The sequence below is a fragment of the Mustela nivalis genome (genome assembly GCF_964662115.1).
Source record: "Mustela nivalis genome assembly, contig: HAP1_SCAFFOLD_919, whole genome shotgun sequence".
In the NCBI taxonomy this organism is placed as follows: Eukaryota; Metazoa; Chordata; class Mammalia; order Carnivora; family Mustelidae; genus Mustela; species Mustela nivalis.
Genome location: NW_028135745.1, coordinates 189220 through 215660, shown reverse-complemented (window position 1 = coordinate 215660; position 26441 = coordinate 189220). Strand labels below are relative to the sequence as shown.

The window sequence follows — 26441 nt, the reverse complement described above, 5'->3', positions numbered from 1 at the left end:
TTCCTCAACCAACCACACCCACTGTAACTAGCAGCTTGTACACTGGGCCTCTTGCTGACAGTAACCAGGGTCCCTACAGACCAGGAACTGTCCTTGGTGCTTGGCACGTGTCACTTCATTGGAACCTGATGTGAACACTAGAAGGCAGAATCATGGCAGTTCGTAGGTGAGGAAACCCAGATTCAGCAGCTCAGCTAACCGGATGTGGCTGGTGAGGCAGCCCCAGGATGCTGGACTGGCCAGCTCCGAGGCCAGCTCTCCACCGTGAGGCCACGCTGCCCTGCCAGTGGGCCTACAGTCAGTCATCCCGTCTTGTGCATCACTGTGGAATGAATAGGTCTTGTCTAACCAAATTGCACAGTGTGTGGTGTATTTTTACTGATAACTTTGACCTGCTGTCTTCCCAGGCCACATGGAAAGGCAGTCTTCTGTGTCTAGGCTAACTCGGGTAAGAACAGAGAAAGAGCAGCCATCCCAGTGCCTGTGGAAGACCAGGGAGCACAGGAAAACCAATTCTGCATGTTGAATAAGGGAATGAACAAGCAGCACACTGACAGCACACGGTTTCCTGGGGCGGGAGTGAGGGGGGTAGCAGAACCTCAGGGAAGCCTCAGGAAAGTTTAAATCACAGAGCTGAGCAGGAAGATCAGAAATAGAGGCACATCTATTCCCAAATTCATCTGCTGAGTGATGCTGCATAATTCATCTGATATTTCTGTAATATTGGCTTCCTCATTTATCAAAGAAAGACTCACTACATGATCGCTAAAATCCCATTAAGCACTTTGATTCTTCTCAACAATGAATCCATAGGCTGATACAAGTTTCTACTCACCACTTTCAAAGCATGCTGACCTCTCACCATCCTCTAGTCTACACATCTGTTTTCAAGAAGTTTCCTGACAGTCTTCCACAGAAACTCCTTGCCCAGGTTGTTTTCCCCATGAACTTGCATAAGTCCACTCTTCCCACTACGACCACCTCCTCCCAATGCATCTGTGGACGTATCCTGTTCAGTACACACTGAGAAGCCAAAGAAGGGAAAAAACCACCCTTTTCCCCATCCTCGACTCCAGGGTCCAGTTTAACTGCTCTCACCTTGCAGGTGCTCACAGAGTTATTATATGACACAGTTGTTAAACCTGGAAACAGCACATAGCAAAAATGGGCCATTTAATGTAATATCAAAAGCAACAAAAATGATCTATAATGCAATTATTTGTAAAATCACCTGCTGACTGGTTACTTTTTTTTTTTTTTTTTTTAAACTGGGGGGTAATTCTGAGCAAGATTCTTAACTAGGAATTTTTTTTTATTTTCTGAATTGAGGATTAACTAAAGCATCTTCAGCTTTGCCCCAGGGATGCATGGGACTCTAGGAAATTAATTTTGCTTCTGTGACACAGTCTGTTTATCTCGAAAAGAGAAATAATATTAATCATATGTTCAAAGGAACTGTGACCCCACCAGAAAAGGCTCAATACAAGTGCAATCAAATTTCAAATATATCCCAGTAAAAGCAGACCTATTAACAACAGTGTTGAGGCAAAATTTTAGAGAGGCAGGAGTTTTAAAAACAAAAAAGAGAAATGAAAGAATGTCTCATCGCTGCCCAACGATAGGGTATTTCTGCTTTTCACATGCTAACACAAGCCAGTGCGGAAGTTAGATTTAGGGTCAGCCCAATGCTTTCAGCTACCCAGGGAGAAAACGTTAAGTTATCCCCCTCCTACAGGAAAGTTGTACCTGTAAATCACCAACAGGTCAATTAACATTTTGCTTTTTCTGTTACAGGTGGTGTAAAAAGAGGTTTTAGAGAAAAACCACTATTCTTGGCAGCGAGAACACTGGCTCCCAGCACTACTGGTTAAGAGCATATGAGCTATGGAGACAGACAGAGCTCAGTTCTACAACTATTAACACTTGTACCTTCAGATACTCAGTGGTACCAATAGAGGTTCCTGTGTTAGGCACACTATGTTCAGCAGTGAGAATCCATGCTCTTCCCTCTTCTTTCTCAATGAAAATGCTCCAGCCAGCCTCTGACAGGGGATCCTGAAATGCATGCCCTTAGCCCTGGCCTCACCATCTTATTCCCAACCCCCATCCCTCTGGCCAGAGGTCCTTCTTCAATCCAAGCCTAAGCCCAGTTCCTTTCTAGTGTGCCTCAATAAATACATTCCTAAATGTGAAATCTAGGAAATCTAAGCCTTCCTGAGTATGCCCAATTACTAAAACAGAGAAAATGAATACCCTAAGAAAATAAAGCTAAACTTCTGAAAAACCCTGTCCTATCCCAGGACCTTCGAGAAATAAGCCAATATGATAACAGATTAGGCTTCTTGTGGCAATCAGTAATATCAAACAAAACAGCCCTCTAGAACATAACCCAACCAACCAGCGGCTCACAGGGAGCCATACCGAGCACGGGGCACTTCCTTTCTGGAAGCAGCAGGTGCTTCAAATGACAGCGAAGAGGCAATCACAGTTTCTCCAGCCGCTAACAAGAAACCCTGTAGTGAAGGAGGTTTTCAAAGCACCCACCTTGTTGAGGACATCTCGCTGGCAGCCGAGATAAAGATTGGGAAGAATTCGGGTTGGCCCAATGTTGGCAACAGGTAGGCAAGGCTGAGAAATGCAGGTAGGGACTAGAGCAGATTTTCCTTCACAGAGGCCAGGGAAACAACGGGAGAACTCCGCAAACCCACCTAAGAATAAACATCATAGAATTATGCCATATACAAAGATAAAAATCAGCCATCAGGGGAACTGCTCAAACAAAAAGGTTTAAAACCAGGGGCGCCCAGCTGGCTCACTCAGTTAAATGTCTGCCTTTGGCTCAGGTGGTGATCTGGGTTCAAGCCCTGCACTGGGCTCCCTGCTCAGCGGGGAGTCTTTTTCTACCTCTGCCTGTTCCCCGCCCCCCACACCCCGTCATTTTCTCTCTCTCTCTCTGACAAATGAATAAATAAAATAAAAATCTTTAAAAAAAAAAGAAAAAAGACAAAAGCAAATCCCACAGATGCAGGTGGGCACCCCTGCACACACACTCCCGTCCGCAGGTACCAGCCGCTAGGTATGGGACACAGCCCGGCACCGAGCCTTGGCTTCTGGGGCCACAAGAGGGGGTGCGGCCCTGAGGACACTGAGGGCTCCTCTCCTCCTCTCCATCTCCCACATTACATATCCTGTATTTCCTCCCTGTTCCCCATCCCCCAAAGGAATGCTTTTCTGTGGAACTTAAAGAGAATTTAAAATAAGTAGCAAATAACCAAGCCAAGACAAATATTCACAGGAGCAAAATGAGGATATTTAAAAAAAAAAAGTGAACTGAAGCCAGATGTTATTTCTTCAAAATAAAACTGATCAAGTTAAAAATTCTTCCTAGAATTAACTTAAAATCTTCCTGCTATACAGGTTGTTTCATTTCAAAGGTATCACAAACATACACACCCCTCTTCTTGCAAATAGTCTCCACAGCAAGCCCTTGAAATTCCTGGACAGTGAATCAAGGTTCCCATAATCACCATGGATTCCTGGGCTCCGCGGTTCATTTTGCTCAGCACTATGAAGAAGTGGTGACAGACCCTAACTGCTTAGGGGACATGAAGGACTCGTGCCAAGATTCCCAGACCCAGGAGAATCCTGTTTCTCCTAGTCCGTCCTTACAATGATCTGCTCTATGACCTTCATTAAGACACAATCTTGCCGTTTCATAACCGAGCCACAGGAGACACGTTCACCTCCTCTGGAAAAGAAAAAATGAGCAAGGTCTTCTCTGGGTTCTCCAATCTAAATATTCCTTGCTATCCATATCCAGACCCAGAACCTAAAGATTCTGAGAAATTTTCAGAGAAATCCTCTGCAGCCAAACCCTCACTACTTGCTAAGTTCAAAATCAGGAAGCAAAGAGATTTGGATCACAGGAAATACTTGTATATTTTTAGTACTATTTAATTAAAAAAATTAACATGTTATTAGAAGTCAAGGAAACCCTCACTTTTACCTCTTTAATCAAGCCTTAAACAAGATACTAAATTCTCTTTTTAATATTTATCTCCGGATCCTTGAGTTATAGTCTGCTAATCTTCAGCCCACTTGCAGAAGCTAATACAAAACGTGCCCTCAAAACCTGCACATGCACAGAGAGCTGGGAGATGTCATCCCTTACTGTCCCCGGTGGTCATATGGACTCCTGTGTCTGTTGTCAGTGGCTCCACGCTGAAGCAAGTGAGGGTGGCAGGAAATCAGTGACAAGTCTGCATCACTAGCCTCCCACCTAAGTGCGCGGCTCTTTCTCGCCAGCAGTGTGCTTACCAAGGTGCTTAAGAAATAACCCAATGGCAAGAGCAGGTGGTTCCATTACAGAACCCTCCAATTCCTTCAGGTGGCAGACACGGCCCTCAGGGCGTGTCCTCCTACAGGTTTGTGGCTTCACCGCCTGCCATTTCCAAGCATGACCTCCAGCCACACAGGAGCCGCTGTGATTTCACACTCCAGCGCTATTCTCCCATCCAGGAATAACACCGCCACTGCCAGGCCCTATGCACACACACTCGGCAAACCACAGACAAGCCCCATGATCGAGGCTGCAGCGGAGCTGAGCTCAGATACAGTGGGACCTGGCCTCACCTGGGGGGGGGGGCCTTCCTCCACCCTCTGTCTGCAGCTAATTATTCAGCTACGTCTTGTTAGGATTCACCGGAGACACAAAGGGAAAAAAGCAGTGCTTCTCAGGGTGCATTTTCTAAAGTGTGCTCCCCAGCACTGGGGTCCTGCAGGGAGCAGAGGGGACACTGGCCCAAACAGTCAGAGAAATGCCGTACACCCTGTCCCTGGGAGAGTCACAGCACACACTAGCATTATTAAAGGCTCCAAAAGGTATCTCCAAAAAAATGAGTTTAATTTAACTCAAATCAGTTTGGGAAACTTGCTTGTCCCCGGCCATTTCACCCCCTAAACTCTATTAATAGCTAGAGCAACTCACACATAAAGAAATGCTAGCCTAGGGCCAGTGCAAGTATGGGGACGGAGTACTTGCAGAACTCCTACACTCATGACATAACCCACGGGCAACCTCAAGAAAGGGGTCAGCCTTTAATGGCCTTGTATATGAGGGTCACTGATTAGGACTTGTAATTTTCTTCCTATTAGTGTTCTGTCCCTTCTCAGTCTAGTTGCACAATAGTTATATTCAAGGTGAGGTATGGTTTTTTTCCCTCCAAGTATTTCTTATAACAGTAAGTGTTAAAGGGTCTTACCATTCTTTGCCCATCTCACACCTACCCACCATAATAACTGATAGACTCTATTTTGATTATAATTTAATTTATTTTGATTACTAAATTAATGAATATTTATTCTATTAATAAATTAATTTATCAATAAATTATCAATTTTTAAAAAAGATTTTATTTATTTATTTGACAGAGAGAGATCACAAGTAGACAGAGAATCAGGCAGAAAGAGAGGAAGGGAAGCAGGCCCCCTGCTGAGCAGAGAGCCTGATGTGGGACTCGATCCCAGGACCCTGAGATCATGACTTGAGCCGAAGGCAGCGGCTTAACCCACTGAGCCACCCAGGCGCCCCAAATTATCAATTTTAATCATATTTAATTGATAAATATTTAAATTTAATAATCAAATATCAATATTTAATTGGTAAATAAATTTATTGATTTATTAATCGATAAATTAATATTTATTAATAAATTTCTTTGGGTTACAATTTAATGAGTTTAAATGTTAGCTTCTTCTAACTTCTGTGGTTCCAGTGTTTCTATAGGGAACTGTTCTCACATTTTTTCCCTATTCTGGCTCCAAAATATTTCATGGACTGGTATCTCATTTAAATCCAACAGAACCATATTTCAGTAAACCCTCTCAGAGAAAAAGAGGAAACTCCATTTGAATTCCATTTTAAATTTATAAGTAGTCAGACATACAAATAATACAAGTAATCAAAGAATTACCTAACATTTACTAAGTGACATATATTGCTCTAAGCACTTACAAGTAGTTATTCAATCTTTATAACTAGGAGGCAGCTGCTGTTACTATTCCCATTCTACAGCTAGGAAAACAGAGTTTCAAAAAGACACAAGGTAACAACTGGTAGAACTAGGGTATGAGCCCCAGCAGCCTGGCCCTAGAGGGCCAGTCAATCGTTGTGCTATAGATCTTCTCCAAATACTACAGGATTAACTCTCAGGATGCAGGTACAGCCTTGCTGATTTCTTTAGGGCCCCGCATGGTACACCTGGTGACCTAGGTCTCAATACCAGGCTAAAAACAGCCATGTGCCTCTCCCAAACTGATGGCAAAGCCTCACTTCCCCAAAGCCATATATAGTTCAAAAGCTTCAATGAGGGAAAAAAAGGGAAAGCAGTCTGACATGACTAGAGACACATGAGACTCTCAATGCTCTCATTTCACACGTAACCAAGAACAGAGCTGACAGCTGAACTAGTTAAGATAGAAACAGTCACTGGTTTGTTCGTGATCACAGTGTGCAAGATGGTGGGGAAGCTGAAGCTGTCCTGAGGACTTCCAGGCCATCCTCCACAATGCAGCTCTCAGAGGGGATACAATTTGGCAACAATCACCAGCATCCGCCAGCCTGGGCTGTTTGAGTTCAGCTTTATCACTAATTACTACCATGATCCTAAATCAGTTACCTTGGGAGGTGGGGTGGGGGACTCTCAAACATGAGCATGGCTCTAGAAAATTCTAAGAGAACAGAAATAAATGAAAGCAAGAAACCTGTTTTTAACCTCAAAACAAAACCATAAAGCCAAACAAAACAGCAAATAACACACTGTAGGACACATTATAAAATAAAAAGAAACTTCTTTTTTACATATCTTTTCAGCTGATCTCAGGCACAAACCCGAAGAGCCTTAAAATATTTAACAGATTTTGTTGAAATCAGAGCACTCATTTAGTGCTCAGTCTGGACTGAAATGTCCCAAACTATGGCTGCTAGTCACTTCCAGAAAACACTACCTCAGCCAAAGAGTACATTTTCCCTGATCTTTATCTAAGACAATGTTCCACTCTGCTAACACCCTCCTTCATTGACAGTTTTTTCCATTCACTGACCTTTCATTCATTGTTGTACTCTAGTGACCCCAGTTTCATTTCATTAATTAACAACAGATGAGACACTGCCTGATTTCCCCGAACTCTTGAAAAACTATCTGTGGCCTCATCAGCCACTCAGTTTTGAAATATGTCTAAAATGCCCTTCTCCCTCTTACAAACCAGACTTAACAAGAAAAGTATAATTCATCTGTGCAAACTTTGTTACAAATGGCTGACAGATACAGACCCGTCATCATCTCTGCCCTGTCATAACCCTCCCCGATCCCCCAGACTCTGTGTTAGACTGCCTGACAAGAACACACAGCATCAGTTCACGATCTGCTTGTGCTGAAAATCTTTTTAAATACTTTTAAGGTTGGCCAAGGATTTAACTCACTATCCAATCTCACCACGTTTCTCCTCTCCCTAGATTTTATGGTCTTTACCATCTGGGAATGGAGAAAACACAGTCATGTAACCCCGACGAGCTTCCCAAAGACAGACCTGAATCTAGGAATGGTGGTAACCACGCTCCCCCTTAGGCTGAAGCATTTGCTTCCAAGAGGAAGACGTGTGCGCAGACACGCCTGGCCCGCAGAGAAATGCGGACAAGGGGACAGGCACGGAGGCATGCAGACCCCTCTGGCCTCCACAGATTTGAACAGACAGGCAGACAAAGTACAATCTCTGTTAGTCTTCCACAAATCCAACCAGTAGAATGCTCATTTATAAATACACACATATATATTACTTTGAACAGAGAAAATGTTTAGTATAAAGACATTCATAACTTATATAGTATTTTATTTTCATTCAGCCAAGAAAAACTTCCTTCAGAGCACCACCTTAACAATTCTAATCACAAATACCATTTTCTGTAAAAGCCAATGTGAACCACCATTTAATTTTGGGGGAAAAAATCTGCCAAGTAAAATACATTTAACAATTCTACTAAACAATCCCAATCAGTCACTCTTTTCTCTCTGCCCTTACAACCAGTTATAAATCACCGTGATTTTTCTTAAAAAAAGAATATTTGTAATAAACAAAAGTAGCCTTTTACTACAGCTTAGTGATGTGAAATAAAGGCTCAAGTCTCAAATTCTAAAAGCGGATTCCCTAGTCTTTTAGTCAAAGTAGAGAAACATGCCATCTTCCTTTCCTTTAGAGACAGCTCTCTGTAGGGAGAGACACAGGACCTCTCCAACAGGTGGCTGGTCCTCAGAGCTCCCTCCGCCCCCCAGAGCCGAGCAGAGCGGGAAGAGGAGCTAAGAGCTACTCCCTCCCACATGGTGGGGGGAATTCCACAGCTCTATACAAAAGTAGTACTTATACCAAGCTCAATTTTATGAGAGATGTACTTCTAAACAGTCAATGCAAATCAATTTTTCATATTAAATCATTTTCACATAGTTTATATGGTTTCATACTTTTTAAATAGAGTTCTCGTGTAGTTTAACCATTGTAAGACAAAGACTCCCTTTTCATGACATAATACAAGCCATTCACTTACCTCTCCCAGAGTGCATGTGAAGGATTTAAGTACCCCCCACCTGTACAGAACAGTTCTCTCCATCTTGAAAATAATACCTGCTACTGTGCTATTAGGAGACAATCCTAATATTAAACACTAAATTGCTGACACTGTATTTCAATTGTTGAGACGTTATTTCACAACAGATGGACATTTCACTTCACAATGAAGCGACTGATTCGGGCAACTCTGTCTCTAGCTGCTCACAAAAAAACTCAACTGTGGTTACAATGCTTCCAGGTCAGCGGACTGTCCACATGGAGAGTTGAAACTAGCTAAAGAAAATGAAACAAAAATGAAGGCGCCATAATGTCGCACCCCTGGTGGAAGCAAACGGACAAAAGTAACGGTAGGACAGGCTGGTCTCGAAGCCAGGCCACACGTTTGACAGACCGTCTCTGGGAGGGGAGACAGCATGGCAGATTTTCCTCAACAACTTCAGCAACATTCCATATTTGTCTTTCTCAGCCAATCTCCACTGAACAATGCTGATGAAAAAAAAAATCCTTAATAACAGAAGGCATTAACTGCAAGGTCCTATTCCATCTGCTCTGTAGCGACCAGAGCACAGACTAACAGGAAAGTGGACAAGCAGAACTTCTGCAGAGACTATGCAGGAAGCCAGACAAGTAGCCTCGGTCTCATAAAATGTGCCCCGTAAATGACATCTCCAAAATAGCTCGCTCTGTACTAATCAACTCTCTCACCTGGTGCAGTCAGGGGATGAGAAATCCTATCTAATCTAATTTGTGGATTAATACAGTTATCACCTAGACAACAAAACAGCTTTTAAATTTTCAAAGTACTAGCATTAAAAAAAACCACCACATACTATAATAATCTAATTTCTTGTGATTCAGAATGTCTAGATCTTGTTATCCCTCAAGATAACTTTATCTGCATCAGTTAGCAAAATCCAGAAGTGTTGTTCAGTAAAGAATTCTCAGAAGATGTAGGGTGATAGCTATTTTACTGATCTTGGCAGTTGGCAATACGGAGCTAGACCCAGAAACTCCTCCTCTTAAAACACCCAGAAAACACAGCTAGGACCCTGAATAAAAGCCCTCAAACAAAGATTATTTTAAAGAATGCAACCAAAAGAACCAAATGAAAGGAATATGGTCAGAATCCACAAGGAGATCTGTAAGAGGGGAGCCAGATTCACAGAGGCAGCCCCTACTGGTCCTGCAGTAAAATGTGAAGACAGGGCCAAGTGAGCAGGGTCCGGGGGCTTCCCGAGAAGAAAGGACTTAGGAGGACCCTACTGCCTTCAGCATGGAAGGGGAGGTTATTAAAGAGACCACATTTGCTCATTTCACCTGAAAACCAAAGATTTCCAAGCTTGTCCCATTTGATGTCCCAAAATCCAACCTAACACTTTCAACTCCCTTTGATCATTTTCCTAAAAGATTAACATTTAAAATAAAGCCAAAGCCAACATCTCCCTCTCTTTCCTTCCACATCCCCATCCATGGTCACCCCATCTTCTCAGTTCAGCCAAACTGTTTTGCAAAGATGTTTGGCAACATTCAGTTGCTGTGCCAAACACACTGACTTTCCTCCCCCCCCCCTTATTTAAAGATTTTATTTATTTGAGAGAGAAAGAGCACAAGCAGGGGGAGGGGCAGAGGGAAAAGCAGACTCCCCCCTGAGCAGGGATCCCAATGTGGGGCTCAATCCTGGGACTCTGTGATCATGACACAAGCCAAAGGCAGAAGCTCAACCAGCTGAGCCACCCAGGCGCCCCACATGGACTTTCCTTTATGTCCCTTCTATCTGCCCTGCCTTCCCATTCTTCTGCCGCCCTCTGCTCCAGGACCTTTATCCCTCATTCTTTTTTTTTTTTTTTTTTTTTTTTTTTTAAGATTTTATTTATTTATTTGACAGAGAGAGATTACAAGTAGTCAGAAAGGCAGGCAGAGAGAGAGAGGAGGAAGCAGGCTCCCTGCCAAGCAGAGAGCCCGATGCGGGACTCGATCCCAGGACCCTGAGATCATGACCTGAGCCGAAGGCAGCGGCTTAACCCACTGAGCCACCCAAGCGCCCCTTTATCCCTCATTCTTAGATAAACTCAGTAACACCTCTCTCTGGTCCACTTGTCCTTCTCCCCACTCATGTCCTCTGCTGCCAGATTAAGCATCGTAAAATAAAGTTTTGATGTGGTCTCTGCTCTCAATACTGACTCAATACCGAATAAAATACAAAATTGTGAGCCAGACATTCAAGACCCTTCCTAATCTCAACCCACCGTCCAACCTGATTTTCCATGCCACCGCCTTCCATGGAAAAGGAAAATTGGTCTTCTGTTTTCCTAACACACTGTGTTTTCCAATCTTGGGCCTTTGGCAATTTAGTGTCTCCCCCAATCCATTTTATTATTTCCTTCCAAACCATAGGCAAGCACAAGCCATACCTCTTCTATAGAAGGATATTCCAAAGATTTTTTTACCATAACCAATAAAATACATTTTACATCAAAACCTTCTCAACACAAGATGATTCCATTCACAGCCACAGACACCCGGGGCTCTGGAGAACCGGCCAGGGGTCACAGGTCAGTGCTGGGGGCCAGGTCCCAGAAACAAATTTCACAACACTATCTTCCCTTCCTGAGTTACTCTAACAGTTTCAATATTCTTCTGTTGCATTAAAGAAAAAAAAAGTCTCTCCAGGACACCTGTGTGGCTCAGTTGGTCAAGCAACCGATTCTTGATTTCGGCTCATGCCAGGATCTCAGCGTCCCCGGATCAAGCCCTACGTCCAGCTCCATGCTCTGTGGGGAATCTGCTGGAGGATTCTCACTCTCCCTTCTCCCTCTGCCCCTCCCCTCTACTTGCATGCACGCTGTCTCTCTCTAAAATAAATAAATAAACTTTAAAAAAAAACAAAAGACAACACTTTCCTGACCAGCCTATCTATACATAATCTTGCCAACTTAGAACTTCCCTAAAATTTATGGCAACCATCCAGCAGAGTACTTGCCACTGACTTGGTAACTGTGAATTACCTTTGTGAGTGTGTTTTGTGACCTCTATTTCTCCAGCTAGAATACATTGTGAACTGCTTGTGGGTAAGAATTAGGTCTCACCCTCATTTGTACTCCCCTCAACATTTAGCACAGTGCTTGGCACACAACTGAAATTCAATAAATGTTTACTGAATCTTTCCTTGTTACAATGAATAGCTGTTGACAGACACAAGTCTTGTATATTTTTGGTGTTCAAAAGGATTTCCTGATTCCATTCAAAGCCCAAAACTATGTTGGCATGGGTGGGGGCCCAGAGTCTGCTTCCTATTCCTAGACCACAATGCCCTAGAACACTCTCAGGGTGAGAGCAGCAGCACAAGACAAGAAAAACATTTTTCTGCTACTAAAGAAAAAAAAGTAGAATCTGTGAGTGCTACTTTGGTCATGGAAAAGCAGCACTGAATCCTCACTGAGCTCCTGCCACACCCAATCTTAAGCGTGCTGAGGATTTCACATGAAAGGTGGAGAGAGAAAATGTTTTCAGATGTCCCTAAGTGGCTCAGAAGTTCATGACCTGAAGAGCCCAGTAATACCCCCAGGGCTCAGGGAATCTGGGCACATTCCTCAGGAAACTGATCAGACCAATTTCAATTAGGACGCAGATGAGGATGAAGGGGCTGCCTGACAGGTCTATAGTGATCATCAGTGAAATGAGGTTATTTATCAAGAGATAACTATGAGTCAGAGGTAAAAGGGCTATTAGTCTGGTCGCTGGGGAATGACTCCTAAAAATCAAATTTGACTAACTTGTACACTGTCCATGAATCACCATACAACTCCTCTCTCAGGCCTTTCTACATGAAGCTCAAAGCTTTCTGGTCTAAGCCCGTAGCAGGCTTTCCCATAAACTACTTCTGTGTATTCTTTTCTTCTCTATCCACAATCCTCTTCAGCCGTTTGCACAGCCTCCCCGGAGACCTCATAAAGCAGGCAGGAAAAAGGGGCTACCTGTTCAGTCAACCAAACAACTTGAGACCACTGGAATCATCTGTAGGTTCAACGAGACACTTAATGAGCACCTACCGTGAGCAGGACACAGGTAATGGGGGAGTGGTGACCAAAACAGAGGCCCTCTCTGGAATGGACAGTGCAGTGGACAAACGTCAACCAAATAATTAAATGTATTAACTAATTAGAGGTAGGTGGTCAAAGGAGTGTGTGTAACAAAGAAAACCAACTTTGCCTGGTAGCTAGGGAAGGCCTGACGATAACACTGAATCCAGCAGGAGACAAAGGGTGAGTGAGTGGAGGACACAAGGAGAGGGCCTCTGCGAAGGCCCAGGACAGTGCTGCCGCAGGCCTGCAGCAACCAGGAGGAGGTGCACAGAAGTGAAATGAACTGAGGCTGGAGAGGTAGGCAGAAGCCAGCCATTCTAGGGCCTTGTGAGTCTGAAGGATTTGGGAATTGATCCGAAAAGCCAACGACGCGTATTAGGCCAGGGAGTTATATAATCTGGATTACATTAAAATATAAAATAAAAATACTACTTTGGCTCCAGAGTGAGTAATGGATTGTAGGTGGCAAGGCAGAAGGTAGGAGAAGCGCAGTGAAGAGGCTCCTGGGGCCCCCGGAGTAGGGGAGATGCTCTCGGCTTGACTCGGCCGCTGGCAGGAGAGGAGGCGAGCAGGCACCCTGAGAACTCAGCAGACAGACCTGGGGACTGGGAGGCGGCAGGGGCTGCAGTCCAATTCTTGACAGCTCACAGATTTGTCCTTCTGGTTTAAAGGGCTTGCATAATTTGACTTCATTTCTTCTCAATGGCCACTTTTCCTCTTCGCAAATAAATCCACTCTAGTCCCCCCACTGCCCCCTAAAATCAAAGTTCAGTCCTGACACTCTGAATCGTGTTTCTCCCCCAGTCTAAATGCCCAGGCCCATTCCCCTCCAAATCGTACTCATCCTACAAAGTCTGGTTAGAATCCCAGCGCCGTAACCGAATCCTCCCAACCTCTGCCGATGATACCCCATCACACCGCGACGTCCACGTCAGACATGTTTCCCCAAACTGGTGGCTAGGTTCTTCGAGGGCAAGGCCCAGCCTTTTGCTTTTCTGGTGGCTCAGCCCAGGGCCCAACCACAAAAGTGCCCATGAAGCCCTGAGAGGTGGACTGGATGAAAGAAGTCCTGGGCCTAGCGCTTCTCCAGAACCACAGGTGACACGACCAGGGCAAGGCTAAGGCCATTGTGGTCATCGAGGCTACTGTCCCCTGGCTCATGCAGACGATCAAGATGAGGAAACAAGGAAACATCTGCGATCTGGCTTGCGGGCCGTCTTTAAAAAAGACCCAGCCACAGCTGTGACTTCAGCACCGGGAGCCGGGGGCAGTGACATAAACCAGCTCACCACACTGGCAGGCAGCGGCCAGAGAGAGACGATCCAGGCAGCGGGGCCTCAGGCCAGCTGGGGCTTGGGCGCACAGCCGCCAGCGAGCAAGACGGCACCGGTGTTTGGTCTGCTTTCAGGGGCTTTCAGTCTCTGCAGCTTTTTAAACCCAAGAACAGCAACTCCGGGGCAACTTAGTACTTTTACTGAAACCCATCCATTTCCATCTCCTTTACCAACTACTGCAGGATTTGAAATGGGATGACTGAAGAGGCCCCTCTCTAGACAATAGGACAGAAATGTCAAACTGGGTCACAGAACTCATGGTAACAATAGGACGCACCGTAAAACCTGTCACCAGCAAGACAGGGCTCTACCCTACTTTCCATTAGGAAAGACAGTGAGTCCACTAAACCAAAGCCATATCTTCATTATACAGATCTACTGACTGAATCTAGGTCTCTGTTACATTGAAAAAGTGTAGTCAAATAGATTTTTACTCCCTCCGGGTTCTAATGAGACTAGAAAATCTAACACAAAACAAAGAAATGTGTACTTGGCCTTTAACCACTGCAAACATTAACCTAAGACCTTAGCTGTCTTCCAAGACCAAATGTTTGTAAAAGCCCTTAGCATTTTACTGACACTGTACCTAACAGTAAATGCTTAATAAATGGTATCTTCTATCATTATTCAGAACTACCCTTCAGCATAGAACAGAGGAGTTAGACTTTTATGTGAGGATCACCCTGGCTAAAATAATGTAATGTTTTTAAAAAGTTTTATAAACGGTATATTTTCATACACTGCTTCATTCCATAAAATGTGGAAGTAAGAATAGGACTCTGAAATCCACAAAGAGTCCGAGAAAGGGCTACCATGAAAAGTGCCTTCAGTCCAGCCTCCTGATGAAATTCCACAAGACTCTGGAATTACTGCTGATATGGGCCTTGGGCCCGTGGTGGGAGTGAGCTTAGGAGAGTCACTCAGGGCTGGGTTATTTTCCTTGTCTGTAAATGGAAGGGCTGGAGTCTGTGATTCACGTGTGCTGTTTTGCTGGAGGGTTGGTTATCCTGTGTCTCATCAGAGGACAGAAATGAGTGCTGCAGAGTTAATTACTGTGTGGGTCCCTTTTGCTTTTACTCAGAATCACAGCAGTGAGTAAAGAGAAGGAAATAACAAGCATTTCTCATCTTTAGGTTGATCTTTATTTCTATGAACAACCCATCTATTCTCTTTTCTCTATGTTAGCTAGAAATTAAAGTCCAAGTTCGGTATTTCTCCTTTTCTCTTCTAGATTTATGATCAGTCTGGTGCCCTCAGAAATACAACAGACAGGGCACCTGGGTGGCTCAGTGGATTAAGCCTCTGCCTTCAGCTCAGGTCATGATCTCAGGGTCCTGGGATGGAGCCCCACATCAGAATCTCTGCTCAGCAGGGAGCCTGCTTCCCCCACACACACCACCCCTCTGCCTGCCTACTAGTGATCTCTCTGTGTCAAAAACTTTAAAAAAGGAGGGGACACAATAGACAAAGGCAAGTAGAATAAAATGATACATGGTGAATGAGGCCAAGAAACAGGATTATTTTTTAAAGAGGACAAGTTTTCTGACCATTACCAAGACAAAAAAAGTTGATCAGTAAGTCAATGGTGGCAACTATTTGTTTTCTAACTCAGAAGGATAACAGCTTTTAAGGGAAGACAGCCACTACAGAGACTCCACGGGCATCATCCAAGCCAATCCTCACAACCAGGACCCTCCATGATGGTCATTTTTGTGAAACAAATGTTTATGACACCCATTCTGTCACTCCATTCATTCAAATTCTTTGCCTTGTTTTCACAGATGGCTGTGGGAGCATACACGCATTTTTAAACTGCTTATTAAATAACGGATTTCACAACTGCAAAAAAATTGGAAAAGATGGTTTTGTCATCACCTATACAACAATGATGATGGAGAACGTCCCAAAGGAATCCAAATTCATTCTTTCAGGATGAGGCTGCTACTGGTAATTAAACCCTTTACTCATCTGGGGTAGAATGATGCTATGCTTTGGCTCGGCTTGATTATTGGGAGACTTCCTAATGGCTAAACAGAACAGTCAATTTATATTCACCTTTAAGAATTTATAGAAATTATCACAACCATCTCAGTTTGTATGGTTTCACAGACTTGTATCTTCCTATGAGTAGAGTGAGATCTCTAGAGCTATTAGCTTTTTATCAACACTCATTATTTAAGGATCAAATAAAGATACACACTATTTCATCATGGTATTTTTATTAGCTTTTAAAATCATGTTTAAATCTACTTAAATAGATGGAAACATTTTCCTATTAGATACTTTTCCCATAACAGCTATATGTTTGCTCTGACTGAATATACTTTGTAAATCATTTATTTCAAAACAATCTCAAGTTTTCACTACACTTTCAGATTAGTTCCATCACTGTTTAATACAATCACTTATATTCTACACTAATAGAATAAATCACATGAAATAGAAATGGGACAAACCTACATGTAAGCTAATTTATACATCAAATATTTACTGAGAACTTAAGAAGTTCTGGGCCTTGTCAGGGAACACAAAGATGAAAACGACATAGACCTCAGGTGGAAAAAGAGAATCTAGTAGGGGAGTTAGGCTAATAAATGAAAAACGATAATATAAGATTTAAAGAATATTTTAAGATAATAATGAAATACAGTATATGGCTACCAAATTAATCTTGGGAATACTGACTGGCTTAGACGAGGGGAAAATTGGTCAGGCAAGGGTCAAGGTGCCAGGCTAAGGAGGCCTGCAGATGAGGCCAGTATAGGCAGAGTTCATTGCAGAACCAGGGTCCAAGTTTCAGGACTTGAAGCCTTAGTAAAATGGTCTCCCCAATAAGCAGCTGCCCAAGTGACTTAAGAGAACCCCTTTCACCTGAAAGAAACAAGTTTAAGGGATGCCTGGGTGGCTCAGTCGGTTAAGCATCTCCCTTTGGCTTGGGGCATGATCCCAGGTTCCTGGGATCAAGCCCTGCATCGGGCTCCTTGCTCAGTGGGGAGCCTGCTTCTCCCTTTCTTTCTGCCTGCCACTCTCCCTGCTTGTGCTCTCTCTGTCAAATAAATAAATATATCCAATCTTTAAAGAAACAATATTGTTTAATATTGTTTAAAACATTATTGTTTTAAAAAAACAATAGGCTAGCCCCATCCCCAAACAGGACCTGTTCCATATTAAGGAATTAAGCCCCTTCCAGTAGAGCTTCCTTCAGTAACCTTGCCTTTCTTTATGTCCCAACAACGAGGTCCTATGGGTAGGTGTGGGTCGCCACTTGTTGGAGGGAGAAGCTCATTAAAACACTTCTTCTGGGGCGCCTGGGTGGCTCAGTGGGTTAAGCCTCTGCCTTCGACTCAGGTCATGCTCCCAGGGTCCTGGGATCAAGCCCCACAGCAGGGAGCTTGCTTCCCTCTCTCTCTCTCTGCCTGCTCTCTGCCTACTTGTGATCTCTGTCAAATAAATAAATAAATCTTTTTCAAAGATAAAAAAAAATAAACACTTCTATCAGTTCCCTGAGGATGTCTTTTTGTTCCCCTTCTCTAAAGCCATTTTTTTCCCAGGCAAGATGGCCCTGAGAATGGAAATGGAATTGGACCACAATCCTTTACTTCCATATCTAATGGCCATAAAAACCATCTCACATCTGATACTTTCTTCCCAAATAATCTCAGAGTAGCTGACAGCTCTAAACCCATGGAGAAAGCACCTCGAAGAAGTCACCGCATCTATGTTATGAGGCTGACCACCATCTCCAACTGCTGAAACCAACAGGTGCAGTTGGCAGGGGAAGCAGTCTCCAGTTATCCTGTCACTGTCTGTAGCACCTGCGAGAAGCCTGCAGGCTTTTCCAGTTATGTCCCCCCGCCAACAAAATACTGAAGAAGCATCCGTCATTATGTCCACAACCCTGAACACCCCAAGCAACTGGACCTTGACAACAAAACGGGCTGCCAAGAAAGGACAGGGGAGCTTCCCTGGCATTCTCTTCCACTTACCGCTCTTCTGCCTACTCCGAGGAACAGACTCACTACCGCAGGGAATTTCCAGTTAGTCAGGGGCTTCTAGGTGGCTGGGAGGCTTTCAACCACCCAGAACCCTCACTTAGGTATCGTAAGAGATCTGGCTGCTCAGAAACTCCCAAACAAGGCAATTCAATTTAGTCCCTGAAGCCACCTCCTAAACTAAAAGATACACAGGATTCTGGGGTGTGGACCAGGATATGGTGCCATCCGTACATTCAGTGTGGTTCTTGGTGCTGCCAGGATGGACTCTCATTCAGACCCAGGCAACCCAAGCCCCAGGCAACCCAGGCAGCACCTCCTGTACGACATGGGAATGTCAGGGTGTTCTGACTCCGTGTGTCATTCCACATGTCAATCCACTGCCGGCCCAATCTAGCCGCAGACTGAAAGCTTTCTCCTCCTTGTCCAAGGAGTGCTCCTCCCAAAGTGACGCAAGGCTGGTAAGAACCTTCCCAGGGAACTAAGGAGTGCTCTTTGTTAAAGCGGGGAAAGAGTATTCAAGAAACTAACCCCCCTGTGCTAGAAACTCAGCAGGAGCTCACTCCTGTGGGAGTGTCTGCTCAGCCAAGCTGTCTGTTGAGTCAGAGCCCCTCACAGGGAAAGTGTCTCAAACAAGAGGGAGGTGGGACAGTCACTTTGCCATGAAGAACATCTTGGTGGATCCTCTTTAAGAAAAATCCTGGTCCTATTAATAGCATGCCAAGGTAAAGTCCTCACTGTGCCTACAAGAAGCACAAAAGGAGTTCTTAAACTCACCAGATCAGTTTAGTGGAACTCCAGTAAAAGTTGTGTTCGCCACAGCACAATCCCAGGAAAAGAGCGCGCCTATCAACAAGAAACCAAGCCTGATACTCTAATTCTCAGTCACAGAACTCCAAAAACTTCTAGGTGTCTTGGCTTTTTCCCCAGGATGCTAACAGAAAGACCAGGAAGCATCAGAGCGAGAGCAAAAGATGTGGTAGCAGATGCTCAGGAGACAGGAAACCAAGCCTGCTTTCTGAGACCTGAAGCAAAAGCTGACTAGCTAGAACTGGAGACTCAGAAATCTTATCTGAACTTTCACAGAGATGAAGTATTAACACACCAACACCTGATTAATCCGATTCTCTGAAAACTGAAACGTTTACACTTCTAAAATCAAATGCCAATGACATCAAGTTCACGGTACCCTCCTTATGACAAAAGACCGAGGTGTGAAAATGATAGTATCAACTATATTTTGTTTTCTTAGATCACATTTATAAAAGCCCTCTTGCCTTCCATGGTAGCAGAATCTGCAGGACACAGCAGCTTTGTGTTAAAGGTCACTGTGCATTGTCACACTGTATTCCCCACCTGTGAGCAAAGGATGAACACTGCTTTGGAATTCAGTAAAATGGAACTTGCTCTTAAAATACTTCTTCCCAGGTACTTTATAAAATCATTTGCTTAGTCTTTGCAAACTGAGATCTTTTTCAGTTGTAAAAAACAAAATGGTAATACACAATTAAGTGAGCTTTAAACTGTCTCCCTAATCACTAGAAGAAACAGTTTATACACATTCTCCCTGTCATTGCTCATAATACGTCTGAAAATGGTTAGCTGATCTGCTGGGAGTCCCCATAACTCTGTTTAATAAGAATTTGACACCATGACACTGGTCTGGTTCTTGCCACCGGGGTGGGAAACCAAGAGCAGGAGCTGAGAGGTAGAGCGTTTCGTGTCTGCAGATCCCAGATGAATGGAAAAATCCCCGTGAGAAGCAGCACACAGATCTATGTGACATTTCTAGCTAACAAATAAATCCCAAATGAAGAGGCATGTGAGCTAAGTGACAAACACACAGACTATTGTGGAAGAATGGTGTGTCCATTAGAACCTATAAAATAAGTCCACTTCCCAGGATAGTCGCAGCTGCGATGACCTGCTGTGAAACGCTGCTTACCGGGGCGCTCTGCAAGATACAAAGTCCGCTCAAGTCTGCCACCAGCCTTACCGGCAAGCAGGTGAACGGAGCTGAAGCTCTTCTCCAGTTTACCCAGAAGTACAGTGAGAAAGCAGTCTGAAGACAGAGAGGCAACATCTTGGGAGCTCTGGTCGTAAACTACAACCCTCTGACCGCAGTCGATATCAACCTGCAGGGCAAATGTGAGGCTGTTAGGAAGGAAGCTGCAAAAGTAATCCTGGAGGCCAGCATCGGCCTCACCCACCACTTTCAGGTGATAATCTGAATAAAAAGGACATGCAGTCAACGGACTGGATAAATCTAGCATACAAATGGTTTAAATGCTTGTCTACACATCTACACAGAAATAGCATCAGTTTTGCTTTTAAAAGTTAACTTTTAAAAGCAAAGATTACAGATTAACTTTTAAAAGCAAAACTGATGCTATTTCTGTGTAGATGTGCTCGAATCTCCTTGGTTTAAAATCTTAAACGCTATAAAAGACTAAAATTCATAAAACAAAATAATATGCAAAATAAACCACCAATCCTTCAATTAAAGAAACATTTTAAAAGATTTCTACTTAACAAATCAGCTGTTTAGTAAAATTAAAACATGAACCCATTTTTATTTCTGAAGAAAAGAAATAGCTTTACCTATCACAAGGATGACATTTTGGAATCCCAAAAACAACCTTCGTTGAAGATAAATTATATCTCTAAATCCTGAACAATGGTACCTTCCCTCCCCACAAATAAACAGCACTTCTAATATAACTAGTTTCCATTTTCTTCCAAGGCACTTGAAAAGAATGATTTCCTTTCAGTAAATCTGTAGATAACACAGAATAATATATATAGTAATTACTGATACATATACTATAAATTATCATATATTAAGTTACTAATAATTAATATCGCATTATCAACTGTTACTACTTATTAGTGTTTAAAATTTTTTTTAAAGTTTAGCAAACCATTAATAGGAAAACACAGCCCTTGACCAAATTAAAACAAATTATCCTTTCTGTGTAGTTTAGAAATATTCTTAAATGTGACTGTGTGGTTAGTAAATTACTTTGAGGTATCCCTAAGGTACCAAAGTTTAAAAAGCAACGAAAACTTCCTCAAATTACTTTTCCCCTTAAAAGCGAGACCTTGTTTTAAAATTCTTCCTCATTCAGGGTGTCTGTTTTAAAAAGAAAGAAAGAAAGCACTTACCTTCTGTTTTGCCGAATGCTGGATGAGCTCTGTAATTAACACTTTGTCCTGTTGTAACCTTCGCTTCATAAGCTTGGAGCAGTTGATATTAATGGCTTCCAAAATGTGGGATGTATTGTACTCCACAAATGGCCGGCTATCAATTAGCAGCACTTTCTCTGTTCCACTTTCCAGCAGAGCCACCAGCCTCTCAGTAACAATTTGAGTTCCAGTCATCTCATGGGCCATGACAACAATAAGTCTTCTTTTCCCACCTCCTTCTTTAATTTGCCACGATGATGTAATGGTGGTGTGCTCAAAGCCTCAGCCACTCCATTGTCCTACAAATGTATGAGGTCAGGCTGGTGGTGACTGGCAAAAGGAGAGTTAAACCCATTTTCAGCAAGAGCCCTCCAAGTGAATGTCCCTTTCTCTTTCCCCCGTTGATGTGCTCTTGCAAAGCACTCTCCACAAAGCAGCCCCTCACATTTGATTCATAAAGAGATGACTGGAATAACCATCCACAACAAAAGATGCTCTGGGGCGGCCAGTGCATTACATCATTCTTTACCTTTGCTCCTCGCTCCAACAGCTTTACACTGGGCTGAAAATCCTACATGAAGAGAGAAAGACAGACAGAAAACAGAACACAGGGTCAAAGAAAGAGAAAGAGCATCAGATTAGCGAGAGCATATGATTCATAATATTTACTCCATTAATCTAATTCCATACTTGATGCACTGCTTCACTTGAACAAACAAAAAGAACAAACAGGCATGGCTTCGGAAAACCTACTGATGATAATTCACTTTTATATCAAAACATAAAAACTCAAAGAAGACAAGAGAAGACATAGTCATGAATTATAGTGACCTGGGGCCCAGAACGACATGCTTGTAGCATGAGACTGACAGAGCTATAAAAAGCTACTTGCAGTAACATTTTTTTCCAAATGGGGCTCCTCCATTTTATTTGCTTATTTCTTGAAAAGAGCACAGAACAACAGTCTACAATACAACCAGGTAAGCAAGCCCACACTATCAAGACAAAAAAAATCTTTTCTGATGGCCTGAAAACGGCATGTGAACACACGTACACTCACACACACATGCACCAGGCACCACAGCAGCCCCTGTAAATGGCCCTTAGGAAAACTTTCCATACATTTCAGCTGCCTTTTAAGGAAGAGAAGGAGCAAAAATGACCGAAATCCCTGTCATACCAACTGCTGAGCTCACTGCTGGGGGCCTGGGATGTACCCAGCTCCAACCAAGGCAGTCTCACAGCTATGGCCCTGGTCAGTCCATCGCCCCATACCTTGACCCTTCACAGGCTTACCCCTCATTTTCTTGCACCTCATTCTTCAATGAAGCATTGACTCTTGGCCTTAGAAACTCTCACATCTTCACCTGAGGCACCAGGTCAACAACTACACAGCAAACACGCAGAACCCTTAGCACCTGACCCAGTGCTTTCCTCTTCTTGCCAAACTCCCACAAGTGACCACCTCCTCACGGACACTGGTGGCAGTTTTGTGCCCAGAGCTCGGATCTCACCCTGACCTTCAGCACTGTCAGATTCCTAGCTCCCTGGCCCATCTCCGCTCACAAGCTACATCTCACTAGAAGCCCACTGCTGGCATTCACCTTCTACAAGGGAAGCTATGCAATGGCAAAGATTTTATCTCCTATCTCCATAGTGCTTTGCAGAGAAGATACTCAATTCACGGTGTTGTAAGGAAAATCCTCCACAAATGATTTAAAATACAGAATAAATATCTAGTTAACAGATTTCCGATCAGGATAGCAAAACCCTCAAACATCACTGGACCCTGTTCCCCTAATGTCAGACTTACAGATGAGGAGCTGGAGCAGGGAGAAGTACAGGGAGGATACCGAGAGGAGTAGCCCTGCCACTTGTTACTCAACTCTGGAAAATCATGTAACGTCTCCAGCCCACGTGCTCCTCATCTATAAACTGTAGCTACAATGCAGGTCTTGTCTCCTCACAAAGTCTGTTCGGAGGACAAAATTATCCAAGTTATCTAAAGGCAGTAAAAATGCAACTACTTATGTAGAAAAAGGAGGGAAACTGCTCTGAAGATCCCAATGGCGGCCAGAGCTGCCTTACATCCGGAATCTACCAGACCTCATTCAGCAGATAAGCGCAGGGGCAATTCCGCCCTCCTGTGTCATCCAGCCTCACCCAAGCCGTGCCCTCCCTCTCCGTCAGAGCAGACTAACACGGATTTAGAAGGCCCCTGAGAAATCCTCTCTCCCGCCCCCCGCACCTGACAAGTCAGCTCCACAGAATACACCGCTTGGCCGTTTCTTGTCTTCATTATATTAATGTATTTTTAGTATAGCTGACTGGCAACGAGGTACAAAAATCATCTCTATCTTCAATGAAGAAACTAAAAGAATCTGTACAGTGAACCAACGAAGATACTCTGGCAGAGTGCCTACAAGGATGCAGCTTCGAACCGCTCAGTGACAGTTCACAGCAGAGTGAAGTCCTGTACTCAGATTGTCTGATCCCCAAACCAGTGCTCCCACTACTGAGTTTCCCTGTTTTCCCCAAGTACCCGTTCCCATAATGAAGCTGGACTGAGAAAGAAAGAATGGCTCAACTTGTCTACGAGGGTGCCCTGGTGGCACAGAAAGTGGAAATCTGAGAATAGGAGCAAGCTGATTCCAACAATGGCACTGGGTATCCGAGTCTGATTGGCTCCTCTCAATGATAAAATCCGGATGGGACAAAGCAGTTATCTGGGTTAGCAGATCAAGGGACAAAGGGAGGGAGAAGACAGCAAACATGCAAAATTGAATTAGAAAGTTCTCATCTTTGCTTCCCTTCAGCCAAATCTCCTAAGCCCAAATCACCGAAACCAAAGATAGGCTACAGCAAAGTTCTACTGGGCAGAAAACGGAATCCTTACCCAGAGAACCAGAGTCAGGACTTCCAGATACAAAAAAACCCTTCCCCTGGCCAAGAAAAGATCTGGGCAAGGTGACCCTATTGCAAGGATGCAACTGAAGCAAAGCACTGGATGTGAAATAAGGATAAAGTTACAGCCCTTCATGTCATACTGAGGCCAGCTAGAGCCCTCCTGTTATAGTTTTGTTTTGTTTTGTTTGACAGAGATCACAAGTAGGCAGAGAGGCAGGCAGAGAGAGAGAGAAGAGGAAGCAGGCTCCCTGCAGAGCAGAGAGTCCGACGTAGGGCTCGATCCCAGGACCCTGGGATCACGACCTGAGCCGAAGACAGAGGCCCCAACCCACCAAGCCACCCAGGCGCCCCTCCTGTTATAGCTTTATGCCCAAACTCTGATGTTCTGTAGTCCCAAATCCATTATGAGAGAGGCAGAGCCCTGCCAATGGGGTGAGCGGAGTAGGAGAACAATAGCCTTAAACCTTATTTATTTAAAGCTACAGAATTTTGGTTAAGTCCTCATCCTAGGCTACAACTCTAATTTAAAATTTTCTGGGCATTCACTGTTTATTCTGAAGAATGTCAATACCCTGAGATCGGAAACATGCCTGTGATAGTTTTGTTTTTGAAAACTTTTGCATCAGGTAGGATTTAAAAGATGACAAGAGAACATTTCTATTGTCAGCAAAACCATGAAGCTAATCTTACCCAAAATTTCTACAAGAAGTCAAAAGGAATAAACATTCTTAGACTGAACCGTAAGGGCCCAAAGGCATATTACAAAATCCAGGGCACACCCAGAATTACTATTTATCAATTTACTTAAACAATTTTTAAAGTTTTAACTGTTTTCTTTACTTAAAAAAAATAAAATCTCAAAAGATAAAAGGAAACTCCACTTCCAACGTGGGGCTCAAACTCATCACCCCAAGATCAAGAATCACACTCTCCAGAGATGCCTGGGTGACTCAGTCGTTAAACGTCTGCCTTTGGCTCAGGTCATGATGCCAGCATCGTGGGATCGAGCCCCGCATCGGGCTCCCTGCTCAAAAAGACGCCTGCTTCTCCCTCTCCCACACCCCACTTGTGTTCCCTCTTTGTGTCTCTGTCAAATAAATAAATAAAAATCTTTAAAAAAAAAAAATGACACACTCCACTGACTGAGCCAGCCAGGAGTCCCTTTTCTATCCATTTTTTTTTTAGGATTTTTAATTAATTTATTTATTTGACAGACAGAGATCACAAGTAGGCAGAGAGGCAGGCAGAGAGAGAGGAGGAAGCAGGCTCCCTGCTGAGCAGAGAGCCCAATGTAGGGCTTGATCCCAGGACCCTGGGATCATGACCCGAGCGGAAGGCAGAGGCTTTAACCCACTGAGCCACCCAGGCGCCCCTCTATCCATTTTTAATAGATAACAAATTCACTGGTGCAAAAAAAGGTATAAAATGTATACATACCATGAATATATACAGTTTATTGTATGTTTGTTACATCAACAAAGCTATTAAAATTTGCCACGATACTGAAACCCAACAATTACATTACGTGAAAAACAGGAAAGCACTGAAAATCCTTCTCCTACCCTGGTCCCATCTGCCCAGGTCCTCCCCTGCCCTATAGTGGAAACCACAGTGAATAATTTCTTCAGATTTCATCCAAAGATTTTTTTTTAAATGAATACAGAATAAGATACAAATATGTAGTCTTTCTCCTTTTCCCCTTGTTCAACTGGTTACACAGTACATACACTTGTTGTGCATCCTGCTTTCTTTCACTTAAAACACTATAGTGTGACTTTTTTTCTTATTGCCCTCTTGGCTGCCTGGGGACCACGGTGAGGAGCCCTGCACGCCCTGCCCCCCACCACCGGACACCCAGGAGATGGGACAGGTGGCCGGAGCAGCTGGAAGACTCTTCTGAGGAGACTGCCATTGACGGGATCCCCCAATCTACCATCAAGGAAATCTGGGTGGCAGTAGGCCCTTCAGAAGACAACAAAGATAAACTGAAAATGGATAAAAGACCTCAGTGTGAGGCAGGAATCTATCAAAATCCTAGAGGAGAAATTAAGAAGTAACTTCTTCAACATCGGCCACAGCAACTTCTTTCAAGAATGTCTACAAAGGCAAAGGAAACAAAAGCGAAAATGAACTTTTGGAACTTCATCAAGATCAAAATCTTCTGCACAGCAAAGGAAACAGTCAACAAACCAAAGAGGCAACCCACGGAATGGAAGAAGATATTCGCAAATCACACTACAGACAAAAGGCTTATATCCAAGATCTATAAAGAACTCCTCAAACTCAACACACACAAAAGAGATAATCACGTCAAAAAATGG

The 26441-nt window shown here is 43.6% G+C and overlaps 1 protein-coding gene across 12 annotated transcripts in view; it reads right to left on the bottom strand.

Annotated features, from left to right (window-relative positions):
- The window catches only part of DUSP16 (dual specificity phosphatase 16), a 78876-nt gene that overhangs the window by 18978 nt on the left and 33457 nt on the right, over window positions 1-26441 (bottom strand). For 4 of the 12 annotated variants that reach the window (XM_082750289.1, XM_082750291.1, XM_082750285.1 and 1 more), the window contains 4 exons: window positions 21743-21784; window positions 21193-21512; window positions 20024-20162; window positions 2545-2708 (listed from right to left, as the gene is read on the bottom strand). In XM_082750289.1, coding sequence (XP_082606415.1) covers window positions 2545-2708; window positions 20024-20162; window positions 21193-21420 — 531 coding nt within the window. In that variant the 5' untranslated portion in view covers window positions 21421-21512; window positions 21743-21784. Of the gene's footprint in view, window positions 1-2544; window positions 2709-20023; window positions 20163-21192; window positions 21785-26441 lie in introns of all 12 variants that reach the window. The other 8 variants (XM_082750282.1, XM_082750286.1, XM_082750288.1 and 5 more) reach the window with 3 other exon arrangements.